This window comes from Grampus griseus (genome assembly GCF_964374135.1).
Source record: "Grampus griseus genome assembly, chromosome: 8".
Taxonomy (NCBI): Eukaryota; Metazoa; Chordata; class Mammalia; order Artiodactyla; family Delphinidae; genus Grampus; species Grampus griseus.
In genome coordinates this window covers 102,314,695-102,334,865 of record NC_139002.1, presented here as the reverse complement: position 1 = coordinate 102,334,865, position 20,171 = coordinate 102,314,695, and the positions used below count along the sequence as shown (strand labels likewise).

The 20,171-nt window shown below is 56.2% G+C and overlaps 2 protein-coding genes across 2 annotated transcripts; both read right to left on the bottom strand.

Moving 5' to 3' along the window:
• Positions 1-103: 103 nt before the first annotated feature.
• On the bottom strand, positions 104-8,374 carry OTUB1 (OTU deubiquitinase, ubiquitin aldehyde binding 1). Its single transcript, XM_082659115.1, has 7 exons — positions 8,293-8,374; positions 6,570-6,631; positions 6,257-6,355; positions 1,972-2,090; positions 1,641-1,725; positions 1,340-1,534; positions 104-1,206 (listed from the first exon to the last, which is right to left on the bottom strand). The coding sequence occupies exons 1-7, from the start codon at positions 8,348-8,350 to the stop codon at positions 1,009-1,011; spliced, it is 816 nt and encodes a 271-aa protein (XP_082515241.1). The 5' UTR covers positions 8,351-8,374; the 3' UTR covers positions 104-1,008.
• A 5,410-nt stretch (positions 8,375-13,784) lies between these two features.
• COX8A (cytochrome c oxidase subunit 8A) lies at positions 13,785-15,490 on the bottom strand. The gene is made up of 2 exons (XM_082659150.1): positions 15,295-15,490; positions 13,785-14,112 (listed from the first exon to the last, which is right to left on the bottom strand). Exons 1-2 carry the CDS (start codon positions 15,406-15,408, stop codon positions 14,017-14,019), a joined length of 210 nt encoding a protein of 69 aa, XP_082515276.1. The 5' UTR covers positions 15,409-15,490; the 3' UTR covers positions 13,785-14,016.
• Between the last annotated feature and the right edge of the window lie 4,681 nt (positions 15,491-20,171).

Genomic DNA, 20,171 nt, shown 5'->3' with positions numbered 1-20,171 from the left:
AAGCAGCCCAGGTGTGGACAGGTGCTTTGGCTTAAAGGGGCTGGCGAGAGCTCTTGGTGAGCTAGGCAGGTGGAGGCACTGGCCGGACAGCAGAGGTGGGCAGCAGCACGTCACATTTATTGAGGGCCTGCCCCCAAGGAGCTCACAGCCTGGGGGCCAAGACCCCACATGTGCCGGGGGGAAGAGAAGAGGTGAAGGCAAAAAGGAAGGCGATGCAGACACCGCGGCCCAAGCAGTGGGGGTGCAAAGCAGGCACAGGCAGCAGGCCGAGGGGAGGGGTGCAAAGAGAATGGTGGCCTGGCGAGCCCCACTAGGCCTGGGCATGGAGGACCAAGCACAGGCTTGAGGACTGCCCCTCCCCCGCCTGGTTGGCACCACCTGGGGTGCTCTGGGGTGCCCCCGCTCCTCCACCTGCCCTGAGCCAGGCCCCACCATCACGCCGGCCCTCTCCACCCGGGACTCCTCCACCATGCAGACCCCTGATGGAGGGCAGGCAACCCAGGCCCTGGCCAGGACAGCAGGGTGGAGGCGGGGCCTATGGGGGGGCAGCTTGAAGCTCTGGTGGTCCTGGGTCCCTGGGCAAGTCTCTGAGGAACTTCCACATCCCCATGGAAGCCCCTGGCCAGCTAAAGAGGGAAGGGGCAGAGCCTCAAGGGAAGGAAGCAGAACCCCAATAAGCAGAAGGGGTCCCCAAGAGGCCTAGCCCCCTCAAAACTGCTCCTGGCGGGGAAGCTTGGGGGTGGACAGGTGGAAGGCTGAGAGGAACCCACCTGAGGGGAAGGGGGGCAGCCAGACACAGAGCAGCCAGGTGGGCAGCAGCAGAGCAGGGACACGCACACACGTGGCTCACCACCAGCGTCCCCTTTAATAAAACACGGAAGGTCGTATGACAGGGAAGGGGGTGGGGAGTGAAGTATGACCATTTACAACCACAAAAAAAACCTCTGTACATGTCTAGCGCCTGGCAGAGGGGAGGGCAGGCAGGGCAGCGGCAGGCCGGGGCCGGCCCTATTTGTAGAGGATATCGTAGTGTCCAGGCCGGTAGAGAAGGTAGACCTTGGGCTCAGAGCCCTCGGGGAAGATGTGGGGGTTGGTGGTGCCGCCCTCGCCGCGGTCCATGTACTCCACCTGGATGGAGACGCTGAGCGCCTGGGCCAGGGCGATGATGTGGATGTGGTCGCTCTCCTTGCACATGGGCTCCACCTCCTGAGGCACAGGGGCGGCTCAGCCTGCGTCTCGGCGCCCCTCCCCCGTCCCCCCCACCCCGGCCCGGGGCTCCCCACCCGAGGCACGAGAGAAAAGAAGAGCCCAAGTCTGAGGAGTGGGGAGGGGGCAGCACCTGCTGGCAGAACTCCTTGACGGTCCGGCCACCCTCGATGAAGTGCTCAAAGAACTTGCTCTCGCGCTGCAGGTAGCCCGAGGTGAGCAGCCGCAAGTAGACCACCAGGTAGTCCGAGGTGCTCTGGTCGTTGAAGGAGGCCAGCAGGTCGGCCACTGAGGTCTGCTTCTCCACCTGCTCGATCAGGTCCATGAACTGCCACCCGAGGGGGACAGAGGGCAAGATGAGGGAGGAGATGGGTCAACCCTGCCACAGCCAGGCCACCCCCCTCCACTCTGGCTGATCGGGTGGCTGGGCTCACCGTGTTATGGAAATCCTCGATTGTGAACTCAGTGAAGCCCTGGGACACCAGGTCCTCTTTGCTCTTGGCGGACACGGCCTTGAACCTGTGGATGGAAGGGAAAAAGAGGCTGGCATGAGCTCCTAGGCCAGCAGAGCAGGGGCCCAGAGAGACCAGCCCAGGGGTGGGGGACTGGCCACTGACGGAAGCCCCAAGCAGAGGCCCAGCCCGTCATTGGGCCTCAGGTGGAAGCACACCTCCCAGTCCTCAAGAGGGAGGAGGGGGCCCACAAGCCCTTCACGGAACCCTCCCCTACCTGCTTCCATTGTGCCCAAGTGGCCACCCTCCTCACCGCTGCAATTCCTTCCTGTCATCCAGCAGCGCCTCCAAGTGGGAGAATCCGAAAGCTCGATAGAAGCAGTTTCCATCAGGCCTGGTCTTGCGGATGTATGAGTACTTTTTGTGGAGGTCCTGCGGAGAGGCAGCCCCCAGCCCACCCCGCGCCCGTCAACATCAGGCCAGAACCATGGCGGGCCAAGGAAACCCCCCCAAGAAAGGTCACACCAGAGCGGGTGGCAACTGAGCTCCAAGCAGCCACCTGGCAGCCTTGGCTGCTGACTCTGGGGTGGGGGCTCACTTAGCAACCCACTGCCAAGAGCCCCCAAAGCCCCAGGAAACTGAGTCATGGACACACTGGGTGCACGGGTCACCGAAGTGGTCACCAGCCAATGGGTATGCCACGCTGCTGGGCCTGAAGGGCTGCTGTTTCATAAAAACAGGCAAGAGAATGGGTCCCTGACCGACACAGCTTTTCCAGTGAACAGTCTTTCAAACCCTGAGAGCTCCAGGGCAAGCAAGTTAGGGTATGGGGCGTCGCGCCACACCTGAGGCCCCTACCACACAGCCTCAGGGTGGGAAACGGCCTCCCTCACCCCCATCTAGTCTCCACCCGCCCGCTCACAGGTCCTGGTTTGCTCTTTTCCAGTTTCCGCCTCAGCTCAATGGAACTTCTTCCGCCTGCTGAACCTCTCCTATGAGCAGGGTGTGTGTGTGCGTGTGTGCATGCGTGCGTGCGTGTGTGTGTGTGTGTGTCTGGCCCTCAGTGCTGTCCGGCAAGCAGGCCTCACTCCCCCGGCCTGGGCCCCTCCCCTTCTCCTATCTCATACCTTCTCCGTTCTCCTGAAGCCCCCCCGAGTCACCTTCCCGATGACCCTGCTTCCTCTCCGACTGAGGCCCCTCGGCCCCCGCAGCACACCCACCCACGGCCTCTCTCTCTATCCTCGGAGGGTCTGAGGCGGCCACCAGAGCCGCCCCTCTCTTGGATTCTCCTCCTGCATCATCAATTTCTCTCTCCCGACACGCTTAGACCCATCAGCATATAAACCCAAGACCAGTTCTCCCTTCGAAAAACACGTTCTGCTTCCCGTGAACTCCTTTCCAGCTACCACCCAATTTCTCTAGGGCTTCTAGTGAAGCCATGTGTGCCCACTGTCTCCATTTCTCTTCTGCTGTGAACTCCATCCCAGCAGGCTTTTACTCTAGTGAAGGTCACGGATGGCCTCCTAAGCCCTAAGGTCGAACCCACTCCTCCCCAGACCAGCCGGTGATGCACCCGCCCCACTTGCGTCCTCCCTTCACGTGCTGCCGGGCCCACCCTCTCCATGTCCTCCAACCTCACCGCTGCCCCTCCTCATCTAACCTGTGGTGGTCACGGGGCCACCAAACCACAGTGCACCCTCCTCAAGAGCCCACGTGTCACCTGCCAGAAGACAACCACGCCACAGGCCGTCCACAGCCCCTGCCCTGTGAACAGCACAACCTGCTCAGGCCTGGGGCAGCTTCAGCGTCAGCTCTACTCGCTCTCCTGACCTCACGGCTCATGGGATTCAAACGTAACTCTTCACCCGCCCCCTTCTTGGCCCTCAACTCCAACTTCGACTCACACCCAACTGCATCGCCTCCACCGCCTCAGACCGACCCAGCCAACAGGCAGCTCCTGACCTCCTCCCGGCCTCCCCTCAACTGCCCGCCCTCCACCTTTCAGCTGCGGAGCCAAAACCTCCCAGCCACTGCCGACTCCACCCTCACACCCCATCCAACCCAGCAGCAGACCCTTTCGGCTGTGCCCGCATCCAACCGCTACTCACCTGGGCCACTCAGCCGCCCTGGCCGTCCCTCCATCTCCAGCCGGTTTTATTGCACAAGCCTCCGTACAGGTCTCCCTGCCTCCACCTCACTGCTCAGTCTATCCCCACCCAGGCCACCATCGACCAGAGAAACCCATTAAATACTCAGCTCCCTCCGAGTCCTTTCTCGGCTCCATCCCCCACATCTCCTACCCGCTCTGCTCCAGCCACACTGGCCCCCACCCAGCTCTGCCCAGCCGGCCACGCCAGCTTGCTCCCTTGCCTCTCAGTTCATTACTCACACACCCCCATATTTAAAACCACAAACCCGGGGACTTCCTTCGTGGCGCAGCACTTAAGAATCCGCCTGCCAATGCAGGCGACGTGGGTTCGAGCCCTGGTCCGGGAAGCTCCCACATGCCGCGGAGCAACTAAGCCCGCCCGTGAGCCACAACTACTGAGCCCAAGCCCACAACTACTGAAGCCCACATGCCTAGAGACCATGCTCTGCAACAAGAGAAGCCACCACAATGATAAGCAAACGTACTGCAACAAAGAGTAGCCCCCACTTGCAGCAACTAGAGAAAGCTTGCGCACAGCAACAAAGACCCAACACAGCAATAAATAAATAAATAAGTTTATAAAAAATAAAAATTAAAAAAATAAAACCACAAACCCTCCCACTCCTGATCTCCTCGTCCCGCTTCACTTTTCTCCACAGCACCTACCACCTCTGACATACACTAGGGTTACCTCTCATTTAATGGCTGTCTTTCCACTATGAACCATCACCTTGAGGGCGGGAGTTGACAGCTGTAGTCATCACTCTATCTCCAGCACCTAAAACAGTGCCTGGCCCACAGTATGTGCTCAGAAATGTTAAATGAACGGGGCAAAATGTGTACAAAGAGCCCAAATCACTGCCGCTACCAGAATAGCGACCAGAATCGTCCTGAGCACTTACTCTTTGCCAGGCCCTTTGCGGCGGGCTAGTACCCATCCTCCTCCTCCTCCCAGGGTGCTGCCCAAGATCACACAGAAGGCGTGAAGCCAGGACTCAAACCCAGGTCTACTGGGCCCCAGAGCCCGTGCTTTCCTCTCTCTACAGGCCTCTTGGGTAAACCATAAACGCCCTGAGCAAGGAGTCAGAGGAGACCACAGGCCACACAGAGCGGATCTGTGTGCACTGTCTGGCCCCCACATTTTAAATCTGAACAAGCTGCCGACTATTAGGAGCCTGGAGATTTTACAGCAAAATAACCTCTGGCTTGTCTTGGAAGCACCGATGGAGTGACAGGCATGGACACTCCCATCCGCCCCATGAGCTTCTACTGCCTGCTACTGGCTGACCCGAGCTGTGGCGTGGCTGTTCACCCCCTGACCCGGCCACCTTCAGTCACCTGGGTTGCCTGACTGGCCCCTGAAATGGCTAACCCCAAAGGTCCCTCCTTTCAGGTGGAAGGTTCTAAGCATCTCTGATCTTTGGGGGAGAGTGGGAAGGAGTAATATTTACTAAACCTGGGACATCCCTGGTGGTGCAGTGGTTAAGAACCCGCCTGCCAATGCAGGGGACACGGGTTCCAGCCCTGGTCCGGGAAGATCCCACATGCCATGGAGCAACTAAGCCCGTGCGCCACAACTACTGAGCCTGCGCTCTAGAGCCCGCGAGCCACAACTACTGAGCCCGCGTGCCACAACTACTGAAGCCCGCCTGCCTAGAGCCCACACTCCACAACAAGAGAAGCCACCGCAATGAGAAGCCCACGCACCTCAACGAAGAGTAGCCCCCGTTCGCCGCAACTAGAGAAAGCCCATGCGCAGCAACAAAGATCCAACGCAGCCCAAAATAAATAAATAAGTAAATAAAATTTAAAAATAAAAAATACTAAACCCTTAGGCTGTGCCAATTAGACAGTTTACACATACTGTCACGTTTCAAACTCCCAGCTCAAAGAGAAGGAAGTGAGTGGTTAAAGGACTTACCTGTTGGTAAGTGATGCAGCAGGGCCTTGCACAAAGGTCTGTAGGCCCCTTTTCCCCACTGCCGCCTACCTCTCCACACATCCCGGAAGCAGGATGCAGGACTGTGTCCCCGCTGCCACCCTTATCCCGCAGCCGGCCCCAGCCCTCTCAGCCCCACTGCGAGCACTGAAAGCGTCAGCTCCCCGCAGCCTGCACCAGGCCCCACAGGCATCATCTCCCTCAACCTCACAACCACCCTGTAGGCAGATGCTTTCATCATCCTGATTTCACAGATGAAGACCCCACAACTCAGAGACCCCACGCTCAGAGACATCGAAGGAGCAGCTGAGGATACAGCTGCTGTGTGGCAGTCAGGATTTGAATCGAGGTCTTTTTGGTTCCAGAGTCTGCATGCTTGTGAACCAGAGGGCTCCCCCAACATCCTACCCTCTCTGAGGCCAGACCCAGCGAGGAGCAGGTCTAAAACAGGCACGCTCCCGCCCTGTCCCTACCCGAGAGCTCTCCCTGCCCCCTCAGCCAGGCTCCCACCTTGATCTTCTGTTGATAGATGTTGTCATCCTCAGCATACTCTTTGTATAGGACAGAGAGCTCCAGCCGCTCTGAGACCAGAGGGTTCTGCACAGCAATCTGCAGAGGGCAGGAAATCCATCATGTTCTGATAGGTGAATGGAGTGACCCCCACCTATCAGCCACAACACCTAAATGAGAGCTGCTGAGCCCAGTGGCACAGTGACCACCGCTCCCCATAAAGGTATCTAGTACCCGGCTCAGCCTGGAGAGGAGGGGGCTCAGGTCCACCCTATGCATCCCCAAAGTAGGGCCGCTGGCCACAGCCCCTCACCTCTTGCTGAATTCGGTCCTGCTGAGCCATGATGGCTTCATCGTAGGCAAGACAGTTAACACCTGGAAGAAGGAAGAAGGCCAAGGATTACAGTGGGCCCTGGCTATCCCCACTCCAGGCAGCCTGGGCGGAGGACAAGAGCAGGCGAGGAAAGCAGACTTGGAATCTGGAAGCCTGCGTCACACCCTGCTCCACCCCAACTGTGTGATCTTGGCAAAGTCCCTTCCCTTCCTGGGCCTTAGTTTTCTCATCTTTAAAGTGAGGAGGCCAAGGTGACGACCCCCAAGGTACACTCTTAAAGCTCTAACAAACCCTTTCCCTGCCTTCTAACATCACTTCCCAGTAGCCTGGGAATGCTCTGGAGCCAGGCAGGGTCTCCTGAGGAAAGAAAGATGAGGAGGCAGAGTCTTGGGCTGGATGAGAGCTTCCTGTGAGCCTGCACTTCGCTCAATCACACCCTTCCTCCACCTGCCATCCTGGGTATTCTTAATGGCGCCCATTTTACAGATAAACAAATGCAGACCGGTGAAGAAATCTGCCCAAGGTCTAAGACCTGTGGTCAAACCCAGGTCTGTCTAATCTCAAAGCCTGTGCTCTTCACCACAGTAACCCTCCTCTGCTACCTCACTGCAGAGGCTTATCCTCAGCTGTGAATAGGGACTAATACCACCGCCTTCCCCCTTCACTGAAGTGTCATGAGGAGGTGCGACCTTAGAGGCACAGTGTTAAATACTCATCAGTGAGCTGGGCAGGTCCACCCCGTGGGCCCCGCTCTGAGCAGCCACTGGTGAGGAGCCAGGAGATCTGAATCCTGGCCCTGGCTCTTTCTTAACTTACATGATCCTGAACAAGTCCATTCTAGGGGGCTGGGTCTCCGAAAGCTCAGTCCCTCGACTGTGCGATTAGAATGGGAGGTGGGTGCGGAATGATTTTTAAGGCCAATCCTTCTGAGCTTGAGCATCCCGGATCCTCAGCTGGGCCTCCACCCATCCCCTATGCTGCCCCGCAACAGGGCTGTCCCTCCCACCCTAGTGACCTACTCAGTCCCCGCGTCTAACTCAGGGGTGAAAAGAAGAGGGTGGGATCGTTCTGAAAGGTCCAACTCTTCAGGGGTCTAAGAAAACAATGCCTAGACAGGCGGAAAGAGGCTGCAAAGCCAGAAGAGGGGGCTCTACCGGAAACGAAGGCTGCTGCCCTCAGGGGCACACACCTGCGGCCGCTCACAACCCCGGGCCGCCCGCAGCATCCCCAGCGGCCCACCCAGTCCTTTGTGCTCCGCAGCCCGGCGTAATTCGACGCCCCTCCGGGCTCGGTCGGCTCTGGAGAAGGCGGACAGCCGGGCCCGGAGGACGCCCGGGGCTGACTGCAAGGACCGGGGCGGGAGAGCTGGGGACCCGGGAGCCCGGCGCCCGGCGCCCGGCGCCCGGCCCCGGCACGGAGGGGGCTGGGCGCTGGGCGGGGCGGCCTAGGCCCCGCCCCGGGAGCGAGCGAGGGAGAAGAGCCGAGGCCGTGGGCCCGCCCCGCTCGCTCGCCCGCCCGCCCGCCCGGCCGGGGGTCGCGCAGAGGCTCCTTCCATTGTGAGGGGGAGGGGGGGAGGTGGCGGAGGAAGGGGCCGTCCGCGCGCTTCGCCACCGGCCGCCCCACCCCTGGCCTCTCCTCGGGAACCGGCCATCCAGCATCGCCCCCGCTAGCCCAGGCCGGACGGCCCTCCCCCGGTCGGTACCTTCCGAGTCGCTGCCAAGCGGCTCCTGCTTCTGCTGCTGAGGTTCCTCCGCCGCCATCTTTAAACAGCGCCGCACTGCCGACCGCTTCCGGGTTACCAGTTGCCCTCCTCCCGGAAGAGAGCCCCTCCTCGTGGCCCCTCCTTGGTAACGCCCCTAGCAACGGAATACCCTCGGGCGCCGTCACCTGAGGGGCGCACACAGTCCGGTGGGGCCGCCGCGGAAGTAGGTTAAAGGAAAGGTAGTCCCCACCCACCCTCCACCCGCACACTCGCTCGGCTCCATCTTCCCAGGCTCCCAAGGTGCCGGGTGGTGATAAGAGTCTCCTGGGGCCACTTCACTTTTCTTTTCACTGGAGTTTGAAGCGCGGATTGTGTTATTGAGATAAGCAGGAAGATGAAATTAAAATCACGCAAGGCAACATTCCTGCTGCGGGCTCCAGAACTCGTGGCAGGCGATTGAGGATCACCTGGCGGAGAAGACCAGGAACCGTGCTAATATCAGAGCCCTGGGCTTCACCGCCCCTCTCCACTGAGCCCCGGTTCTGAGCGGGCTTTGGTGTCCCGCTTACGACAGGGAGAACATGTCCCTTGGGGTCAAGGACCTAACTTTGGACTCCCTGCCCTTCTGGTTATGAGAAAATCAGGGTGTTTGGTTTTTTGGGTTTTTTTAAGAAAGGAGTTGATAAGAATGGAAAACAGATTAGTGGTTGCCAAGGGCTAGGGAGGAGTAGGGGGCAGCAGGGAGGTGGGTGTGATTGTAAAAAGGAAATAGGAGAGAATCCTTATGGAGATGGAAATGTTCTTTATCTTGATTATATATACGTATCCTGGAATGTTCTGTACTATAGTTTCAAATGCAAGATGTTACCCAGAGGGTAAAAGCGGGTAAAAGGTAGACAGGATCTTTCTGTGTATTCTATTAAAATTGTGAATTATCTAAAACTAAAACTTAAAAAGTAGCAAGGCTTGGATGCTTAAAGATGCTGTTATTTAGAGAGGTTACAGTCTGGGGCTCTGGTTGTCAGCTTTTCACTATGGAGGGCCTTTTTTCATGAAGTGAGGTGGTCTGTTAGCAGTTGAGAAGGCCGTGCCAGAGCTCCAATCAAATCCCTCGGTTCATGACAATACAGGAGCGGAATGTGATCTAATGTCTTTATCAACTACATCCAGCCCTGGAGCAGGGGCATTTGGTGCCCAGGCTCACCACACAGCCCACAGTGGCTCTCTCACAGCAACGCTACAAATGCCAAGTCTGTGTCCCAGCCGCATTACAAATTATTATTTATTGGGTCACTGAGCCTTGGGGTTGCTTCTAAACTCAAGGAAGCAAAGGGCCACCCTGTTTGGATTCCATGCCTACCAAAGTGTTCATTCCTTTTCCCAATTTTAACAATGCAATCTGTAACTGCCAATCAGATCTTCAGTCAGTAGCACTGGTATTACCAAATGAGCTAAGATAGTTGATGACAAAAACTTGATTTCTATTTGGCTTTACAAAATTTTTAAAATAACTATAAGACAACTCCACCATTACCCCCACTCCTTACTGTGATAGGGAGTCTGAGGGGTGGGGGGCGTTCAGGGGGAGTTGGGATTGGGATTAATGGCGGGGACAGAGAACTCACACTCTGGAGAGTGAGAAGGAATCCATCTGTGGCCCAGTGCTGGACTGCAGGCAGGCTGCCAACGCCAAGTAAATGCCTCCCTCCCACACAAGGGTCTGGGGCTTGAGGAACAGACCTGCACCCTCAATCTATGCAGGGTGTGTAAATGAAGGGTCCTCCTACCTGCTGCCCACTCTCCCCCTCTTGTCAGGCAGAATGGGAAGGAAATGCCCAGGGGGAAACTTTGGCTCTTAATCCAGCCCAGGATGGTCAACTTTTGCCCCACTCTTTTCCATGCCAATTTATTTAGTAGTTAATAACTGTTCTCTTACCCTCATTCCATCTCTCCTGGTACTTTTTACCATTTTCAGGTTTTGATTCTCTATCCTGAAGCGTCTAAAACCCAACAGCACATTTGCCAGGAATCACCAGCATAGCTCCGGACGATAAACGTCTCTGCCTCCCAATTTGCAAACCCAGAAATGGTCCAGCACTGCTGGTCCTGCCTCCTGAAGCCTATAATGAAATATGCAGCACTGGTGCTTGGGTTCAGGCTGCTGTTGAAAATAGTCACAAAGGGGACAGGCAGCAGCTCAGGACTTTTTCCGTAGAACCGACAAGGCACAGATGCCTCTGCACGGGCTTGGCACGTGTCCAGACCCCACACCCCTGTCCCTAGGATTCTGTCAGGTGGAGGGAGAGGAGACCCCGTACCAGGACCCAGGGACTTTGAAACCTCAGTCACAGAGGAAGAGTTTATGGAACGGCACAGAGGCCCTAGAGAGCCACAAGGCTTCCAGGCCCACCCAACCTCTCAGGGGAAGGGGCCAGGCAACAGGACATGGTATGGGCCTTGGGAAAGCCATAGTCCTCACAGGGGGGTCATGGCCAGGAGAAAGGCTCAAGGTGCACCAAAGATGAGGCCCCAGTGATCCTTCCCAAGACAGGCTTGGGAGTCAGGCAGCTGCCCAAGTGGGAGGCGTGGGGGCGTGCCCAGCCCAGAAAGGGACCTCTGGAGATGCCGCTGCAGGAATGCACAACGGTCCACAGGCTGCCAGCTCCAAAATCACGGTCTAGGGAGGCTCTGATGGTGCACCCAGGCTGATGAAGCTGAGCAGGGGCTGTACTTCAGGGCCACTGGCTGGGTGGATACTTGCCTGCAGGGTTCACACCACCTAAGGCAGGAAGCAAGCAGAGGAGGGGCAGAGGTGGCAAAGGGAGAGCCCCGCCACCCCCCGACTCACACCACCCACGCTCCGTGGGGCACCTTCCTGCTGCAAATGCCTCACGTTGCAATTCAGCTCAAGTCTGTTGAGGATCCAGCCACTGGTGCCAGATCTCCTCTGAGCGCCTCACAGCACCGGGAGAGTGACACAGTTGTCTCCTTATTGCTGTCACAACAAATCACCACAAGCTTAGTGGTTTAGAACAATACAAATGTATAATTTTACAGTCTTAGAGGTCAGAGGTCTGGAATGGTTTCATCAGACTAAAATCAAGGTATCTGTAGGCTATGTTCCCTTTCAGGGGCTCTGAGGGAGAATCTGCTTCCCACTCATGCAGATTCTATTAGCAGAATTCAGTTTCTTGCAGCTCTGGGGCTGAGGTCCTCATGTCCTTGCTGGCTGTAAACTGAGAGCTGTTCCCAGCTTCTAGAGGCCACTGCATTCCTTGGAGCACGGCCAACTTTCTCCATCTTCAAAGCCCCAAGGCAGGCAGAGTCCTCAAGGTGGCATCTCTGAGATGCGAAGTATCTGCCTTCCCCGTCCACCTTAAGGACCCATGTGATTACACTGGGCCCAGGGGATAACCTCCCATTTCAACATGCCTAATTTTAATCACATCTGCAAAGTCCTCTTTGCCATGAAGGTAACATATTCACAAGGTTCCAGGGATTAGGGCAGCACGGACATCTTGGGGAAGACATTATTCTTCCTGCCACATCGCCACCTTCGTTTTACAATCGTGAAAACTGAGACCCGGAGAGGCTAAATGACTTGCTCAAGGTCATATAGTAAATGGCCAAGCCAGGCCTCCAAGCCAGGCCTCCTCCCAGCCCACTATTCTGTGCATTATATCATCTGCCATGACTGTAACCACCCCCCCACCCCTCCACCCCGCCCGGTGTGCACATCAGGACAGACCTCCACCCATCCGGACTCAGGATCTGACAAGACACCCTCAGACACAGAAAATGCTCTTCGGGAGCACAAGGAGCCTTGCTTTTGCTACAAAGAATGGCCCCTCGGCCTCTGACTTGGTTAGGGATAAGAGAGGGACACAGAAAGGTGACCAGATTTAAGCTTAGTGGCTCCACTGAGAACAAGAGGAAGATGTGGTCCAAGCATGACGGCTCACTCACATCCAAAACTCTCCCACCCACCCACAAGTCTACGACCCTGCCCCCCTTCAGCACGCTGCAGCACCCAGCAGGTGTGGGAGCACAATGGCTGGAGGTGCTATTAGGCTTCCTAAGGGCTTTCTCAGACCGGGTCCTGAAGATCTGGCCTGTAACCACTGGCTTCCCATCAGTCTCAGAGGCGGCTCAAGACGCACAGCTTCGGGCTAAGGTAGCCCTCCTGGGCCAAGGGGACCACTGTGTCCCTTTGGGATCCAGGGGCGCAAAAATGGGGGACACCCAATCAAACCCTTGGCAGGGCAGTGGAGCTACCACAGAAACTCAAGACAGCTCACAGCCTAATCTGTGCCCACAGCAACCAGGCATCACTGGACACCACACAAAAAGGCCAGGAAAGGCTAGACAAGGGAGGGAGAGCAGGGTCCCCCTTCAGCTCCTGTCAACATAAAGCGAGCCCTGCAAAAGGGGCTGGCGAGACGCATGTTCTGACTCACAGGGTCTAAAGCAACCACAACCTAGAGCCCCTCAGCTCTCACCTGGCGTCTTTGCCCACCATCCAGCAGCTCCACAGGGGACGCTGAACCTGTGTCTGCTCAGAAATCATTCATGTCACCCCAGCAAAGAGGATGCAGAGAACTAAAGCCCTGTCCGCCTCCAGGGGTGGGTCCAGCAGGTCAGAGCCTTCCTTCCAGACACTGGCAGTCAGAATTCCAGCGCAGTGGGAAGTGCTTCACATGCCTGTCCCAGCTAAGAGGCGCCCCAGGAAGAATCACTGAGGAAGGGCCCTTGGGATGGATGGAAGAGCAGCAAGCTCTCCAAGCCGAGTAGGGGAGGACACAGGGAAGCAGGCAGGAAGAGAACAAGGAAGCCAGTCAGTGCACAGATACGGTGCTAAAAGGAAAGGGGCCCCAGGTTGACATAAAAATGCAAGATACTGTAACGTTGCCCACCTGCAACTAGGAAGGGCAACAAGCACCTGAGAAATGGCTGAAGCCCACCGACCAAAGAGGACAGGGAAGTCCGGCCCCACAGAGAACGGGCTTCCAGCTGCAGAGCCGGCCCCACTGGGAGAGGGCAGACACAGACACAGAGCCCTGAGCTTGGTACGACCAAGAGGACTAGAGGGGGAGCGAGAAAGGCTGCCGGACGACAACAGGATTTGTTTTCCACAGAAGCCAGAAAACATTTACAGAGGAAAGCACGCAATGGAAGCACCACTTCCAGGTATCGAGGAGAACGGCTGAGCACCCTGGACCTACCACAGGGCAGTGAGCCGGCAGGGCCAGGCAGCCAGCCAGGCCCTCTTCTCCACACCCCACCCAACACCATCCTCAGCTCAAGTATGGAGGCAGGAGCCCAGGCCAAAGGCATGATGAGTTTCTGAAGCGGGGTTTATGTATTTATTTATTTTTTGGTCACGCCACACAGCTTGCAGGATCTTAGTTCCCTGACCAGGGATTGACCCCGGGCCCTCAGCAATGAAAGAGCGGAGTCCTAACCACTGGACCGCCAGGGAATTCCCTCTGAAGCAGGGTTTAAACAGGCTTTATTGTTACAAGGGAGGCCCTACCGAGCAGGGCCTTCTAAACGGATACATGTGGTCCCAGGATGTCAACATGGAGGAATGAAGAGGTCACGACTGCAGAAGAGGGCCCTGTCACTGAAGGACGGGATCCCGGGGAGGCCGGCCAGGAAGGCAGCAGACATGATCAGGACAGGCCGGGTGCTCAGGTCACAGGCTGAGGGGGAGGACAGCTCCTGTCACTCCCGCTTCTTGTAGCTCTCCAGGTGAGACAGGACCCAGCCCGACGGCAGGAGGAAACACAGGAAGCAGGAGGTGAGCCCAATGGCGATATCCTACACAGAGCACAAGAAAAAAGGAACCCTCAGAGTCAGGATTCCCCCAGGCTTCTCGTAGTCCAAGCAGTCTGCCCAGACAGCCCCCTCCAGGAGTCAAGATTCAGGCTCCAGAGGAGGGCCAGAGCATCCAAGGCCCACTCTAGGCCTTAAGGTAAAGGGTCAGATATGGGGTGGGGGTCAGCCTGGCTTAGGGGAAATCCACCACCAGATGATAAAGTGAAGGGACAGGAGCAAAGCTGGTCTGTTGGGACCCAGGGACCTCGCACAGACCAATTACTCTAAAACAATGCACCTCCCCTTCCTTGTCTTAAAAAGCCCTCCCTTCCCAAACCTTTGGGGCTAGAGGTAAGCGTTTTTTAAAGCCACTTCCATATTCCCGATAGCAGTTAAGATCACAGCACAACCTGGAGTCAGACTGCAGTTCAAATTCCTTCTTTGCCACTGAAGGTGTGACTCTGACAAGTCAATACACTGCTCCTAAACTTCCGCTCCCTCAGCCACGAAATGGAGAAAAGGGCCCTTTCTTGGGGTGACTGGAAGGGCCGAATGAGCCCAGCACAGCAGTCTTAGCACGGCGCCTGGCACCCGGCAGGCACTCAGCTGCAATTACCGTCACTGTTATTTCCTCCGCCGCAGCGCTCTCCGGGCTCTGCTCCTAACCGGAAGCCCACTAACCTGGACAATGAAGACTCGCACTCACGGCCGAGTTCTGCCACTGAGGCAAATGTAGAAATGCGCCAAACAGGTGAAAGTCACTAAGGGTTAAACTCTCCCACGTTTCTGGGAACTACTAAAGCCTGTTGGGGTCCTCTTCCCCACCCCAAATAAATAAAAGCGGTAGCAATGAGAGCGCTGACAGCCGTCAGGCATCCCCCAATGAACCGACGGGTAAACAGGTTCAGAGAGGGCTAAGGAAGCTTGCTCGAGACCGCACAGCGAGGAAGCGACAGGGCTGCACTGACACGGTGTGACCCGAGACCCTGGGGCTGACTGAACAGCGACTGTCGCCCGGGCACCATCCCCTCGTTCGCCCCCTCCAGACCCAAACCAGCACTGCCGCTCCCCGTTACGCTGCGGGCCGCGAGGTGCAGCGCGCCAGACCCGGCGGGCCCCCAACTGCCGCGGAACACCAGGTGCGGCCGGCGGCATCTCCCATGCCCTTCCCGGCCCGCTCCTCACCGTGGTCCCGAGCTGCTCCCGCGGCGGCTTGGAATGGATCTGGGCCCGCGGCACGGGGAGCCGCCGGGCCGGGCCTATCAGGCCCCTCAGCAGCAGTGGAGTCAGCACGGACATGACTACACTGAGAAGACTGCAGGTAGCTGGTAGCCGGAACCCAAGGTCGCGAAGTCAAGGTGGCGGCCCCAGCCGGAAGTTCCGCAACTGTGGGGCCGGGAAAAGAGGGGCCCGGATGTCCCTAGGAAGTGACGTAAGGATACACCTCTCGCCCGCCCTTGTCCGTTTTTGGCGCCTTCCTCGAAACAGCCAATCGACGCCATCCTACCACCGATGGGCGGGGCACATAGGGGGCGTTCCTTTCGGTTATGCCCCGCCTCCAAAGCACCCTATCTTCGTGAGTGACATCTGTGGTCCACCCAATCACATAAGCCAGAAACCTAGGCGGCACTCTTGACTCCTCCCTCCATTCATTCTCAAATCTCTACTCAGAAATCCCCTCTCCCTGCCAGGACTCCATTATTTCTGGTCCGACCGCCTGACACTAACCTCTTAAATGAACTCTCCCCCTTTACTATTACCCTCTCCAATTCCAGTCTCCATGCAGTAGCAGCCGACCTTCCTCCCTCCCTTCCTCCTTTCTCTTTAAACATAAATCTAACCAAGTCATACACCTAATTTGAAAGCTCCTCATTGCTTACCAGACAAAGTCCCAATTCCCGGACGTCATTCTCCAGCCTCATCTCTAAGTATTCCACACCTTCCTCCTTGCTCTTTGGTTCCTCCCCCCACCCCCAAGCCTTTTGCTTCTTTGTATCTTACGTTCTACAGAACACTTTTTCAGCTCTTACCTACATAGCCTTCCTTTTTCACCACTCCAGCTCCTACTCCCAGGCTTCCACTAACTGTTACAGCTTACTTTATTCATCAAATGTTTCCTAGCCCCTACCATCTGCCAGGAACTGTTCTAGACACACAGTGAACAAGGTGAACAAGGACTCCCTTACCACAGAACTGACATTCCAGAGGCAAGAGACAGACAAGAGACGAACACTTAATGAGAAGCTATTGAAAGTGCGATGATATGATAGGAAGTAACAGGGGTGGTACTGCCTCAGGAAGCCTTCCCTGGACACGCCAGGCCTGTGCCGCCTCTGTGCTCAGCAGCCCCTGCCCACGGGAGTGATCCCTGTCTCTAGGCTGGGAGCCATGTGAGGGCAGAGCCTGTATCTGGTTCACCACTGTCTCCAAAGGGCCTGGCACACACGCAGACACTCAGGGAACGTTTATGAATTGCAGGAGACTGAACAATAGGTAGAGGAGAACAGGAAAGGGGGTGAGGGGCCAGCCACTGAGCCAGGCCTTACCTATATAATCTCACTCCACCTTCACAACAATGTCACAAGGGAGATGCTGTTATTATTTCAAATGTTTTACAGATGAGGAAATAAGCCTGGAGAACTGGGTGACCTGCTCAAGGTCACGCAGCTCCAAGGCTGCCTAGCCAGGATTCCAGGGCAGGTCTATCCACTCCAAAACCCATGCTTTTAACCACCACAAAAGTTACTGCCAAGAGGGGGAAGTTCCAGCAGTTCCAGTTTTGATATTGTGGTCAATTGCATCAAAGGCTGCTAAAGGGGATGGGCATGAGGTGAGGCGGCAAGGGACCCGGAAAACAGGGGCTTTGGAGGAAAAGCCTTGGCCCCATGGGAGAAGGGGTGTACTCACAGAGAGGTGGGAATGGACCCAGAGTGCCCCAAAGGGCGGTCTGTGTCTGAGCTTCTTCTGGAGAGGTTGGCTCCCAGGCCCTGAGCCATCCAGGGCCCTTCTCCACCCCTCCCCATCTCCCCCACCCTATTTGTGGGTATTGTTAATGTCCAGCAGTCTTGGTCCAGCCTCACCACCAGCTACCAGGCCCCCTGCCCTCACCCTGCCCTGGGCCCTGGCAAACAGCCCAGGACAGATGCAAACAGCCCAGGACAGATGCTTCTAAGCACCTCCCCCCACATCCCAAGGGGCATAGCCTAGGCACACAGGGCTGGGAGACCCAGACCCCAGCTGCCTGCCCCTGGGAGAATGAAGGGACAGGGACCTCCCTGCGGCCCTACGGGGGCTTTGTCAGGCTTTTGTCCTGTGAACAAAGTAGTAACGCCCAGATTAGAGTACTGCCAGGCAAGAGCCCTGGAGAGGCTTTGGGAAGGGATGGCCTTTCTGTGGTTCCCTGGGTTACTCCCTTGAGGAATCTCATGTTCCTCTCCTCCGCCTGTGTCTGGAGGAAAAAGAGTGAATGTATGTTGAGCTGGTACCCCTGTGCTCTGTTCCAGGGCTTTCCTCGTAGCCCCTGTGATGCGACTTCTTTCAGAACTCCTGTCAGAGAGGAGGAAGGAGGCTTGCAGAGGTTAAATAAGGCAGCTGGATTAATACCAACGTCTCTGCTCTCTCCCCAGTCCCCCAGCAGCCCACCCCTCCCCAAAACTAGGGACAGTCTATCAACAAGAAAGCAGTGAACCCAGGTGGTATTTTATATAATGAAACACTATACGGCAGTGAAAATGAACAAACTACAGCTGCAACATTGATGGTTCCCACAAATATAATGTTGAGCAGAAGAGGTCAGATGTCCAAGAGCACAGACTGTGTGGTCCTGTTTATATAGAGTGCAACTGCAGGCAGGACTAAGCTATTGTGGTGGGCGGGGAGGGTGGTGGGGATCCTGGGGGAAGAAGGAGGGCATAGGATCGGGAGAGGCATGAAGGGGCTTCTGGGGGCTGGTTACAAGAATGCGTCCACCCGTGATAATTCCATCATGAGTGGCTGGACATTCACGACTTGTGCACTTTTCTGTATGCCTGTTACACTTCAGTTAAAAAAGTTTTAAAACAGATAAGAAAAAAGCAAGGAAAACATAATGTGTGATAGGATCTTGTTTTTCTAAAACAAAGAAAACATCCCTAGGGAAATAGATACGCAGAGATAAAAGTCTGGAAGGACACACACAAGTTGTGAACAGTAGTGCTCTCTAGATGATGGCAGGAAAATGGTCTTTTTCTGCTGCATTTTCCAATATTGCACATTGGGCACTTTTTTTTTTTTTTGGCCACGCCCTGCAGCATGCAGGATCTTACTGCCCCAACTAGGGATCGAACCTGCGCCCCCTGCAGTGGAAATGCGGGGTCTTAACCACTGGATCATGAGGCCAGTCCTTTGGGCACTTCCTTCGGCATTAGAATAAGCAAGCATTGGGACTTCCCTGGTGGTGCAGTGGTTAAGAATCCACCTGACAATGCAGGGGACACGGGTTCGAGCCCTGGTCCAGCAGGATCCCACATGCCTTTGCGCCACAACTGCTGAGCCTGTGCTCTAGAGCCCACAAGCCACAACTATTGAAGCCCGCGCGCCTAGAGCCTGTGCTCTGCAACAAGAGAAGCCACTGCAATGAGAAGGCCGAGCACCACGATGAAGAGTAGCCCCTGCTCACCGCAACTACAGAGAGCCTGCGCGCAGCAACAAAGACCCAACGCAGCCAAAAATAAACAAATACAATAAATACATTTATTAAAAAAAAAAAAAAAGCAAGCATGGAGAAGGGGGCTCACTGTTCCAGGGAGGGAAGTTTGCCCTGTGGGTGACACAATCTCTGGGAGGCAGGGATTTCTTCTAACACCCTGGCAACTGCTGTGCTGTCTGCAGGGATGGGGACCTCATTCTCCTACCCCAGGACTGCCCACTACACTCGTATTGCTGGGAGTCTCTCCTGCGTCATGATGAGGCCTAGAGATCCCAGCCTGGGTCCTGGCTCTGATCCAAGGGCCCAAGCTGTCCCCCCACCCCACCCCCTTCCCTGAATGGAGCAGTAGGAATAGATCCCAAGCCTTGGGGATGGGTGGAGGAGCTGGTCCTTACTCCTGAGACCCGTGTCACAATCCAGGTCCCCAGTCCCTGATGGTCATATATGGACTGGGAAGATCCCAGGTGCCCCATCCCAGGGCTGACCCCCAGAACCTACTGGCCATACATGGGTTAGAGAAACACCGGGTGACCCCACCCCTGGCTTGGTCCCCGTCCATTAAAGGCTCTGGCTCAACCATTGGTCTCTCCAAATATGGAGCTGTGAGACCTAGGGAGGGGGTCAGACCTGACCCCCCACCCCAAACACACACACCTTCTGGAGTTTGCTACCTCACAGAGCATGTGACACAGAGCTGGTCTGAACCTGAGCTAGGGGTCTCCAGTCTCCCCACTGGCCTGAACTCCCCTCCTGGCACGTCAAGTGAGTGCTGGGCACTGAGCCCCGGGGCTATAGTGTGAAGAGACCCCTCCCAGGCCTCTGAGGGCAACTGCTGCCTCTCTATAGGCCGGTGGGGACTGTCTCCCTACGGTGGGGGTAACAGCAGGATGCCCTTGTAGAGCCTCAGGAAGAGCCCAGTGTCCAAAGAGGAGGGTTCAAGAAGAGGGAGGGGATTTATTTTAATCTTTGCAATAACTCAGCAAGGAATGCCTGCCTACTTCTTTGATGAGGAAACAGGCCCAGAGAGATTAGATTAAACTTTCAGGGTCACAGAGCCCGTGAACAGGATTCTCAAAGAGGTCTTCTGGCCACCCTCTCCCTCCACTCCCACCAGACTGTACACTCCACGAGGTAGAGGAAGGTCACGTCTGCTTTATTTGCCGACGTATACCCAGTGCTCAGCAAACAGCAGGTACGCAGTTCATACCTGTTGAATGAGTCCTCCAAGATTCAAATCCAGGTCTGAACCCCAAAGTCCCTGCTCCTTCCACTACATCAATTAAATGTAACTCACACTTGTTATAAAGTGTGACATAAATGTTGCTTTCACACGCAGCTGTGAAACTGCTCCCCTTGCTATTCCTATCAGAGTAGT

Excerpts from the sequence above, each read along its gene's own strand:
- OTUB1 (XM_082659115.1), bottom strand. The coding sequence starts at position 8,350 with ATGGCGGCGGAGGAACCTCAGCAGCAGAAGCAGGAGCCGCTTGGCAGC. Across the intron at positions 2,091-6,256 it reads TCTATCAACAGAAGATCAAG|GACCTCCACAAAAAGTACTC; the intron begins GTGGGAGCCTGG and ends GCCTCTCCGCAG. Across the intron at positions 1,535-1,640 it reads TCGAGGATTTCCATAACACG|TTCATGGACCTGATCGAGCA; the intron begins GTGAGCCCAGCC and ends CTCGGGTGGCAG.
- COX8A (XM_082659150.1), bottom strand. The coding sequence starts at position 15,408 with ATGTCCGTGCTGACTCCACTGCTGCTGAGGGGCCTGATAGGCCCGGCC. Across the intron at positions 14,113-15,294 it reads GGGAGCAGCTCGGGACCACG|GATATCGCCATTGGGCTCAC; the intron begins GTGAGGAGCGGG and ends TGCTCTGTGTAG.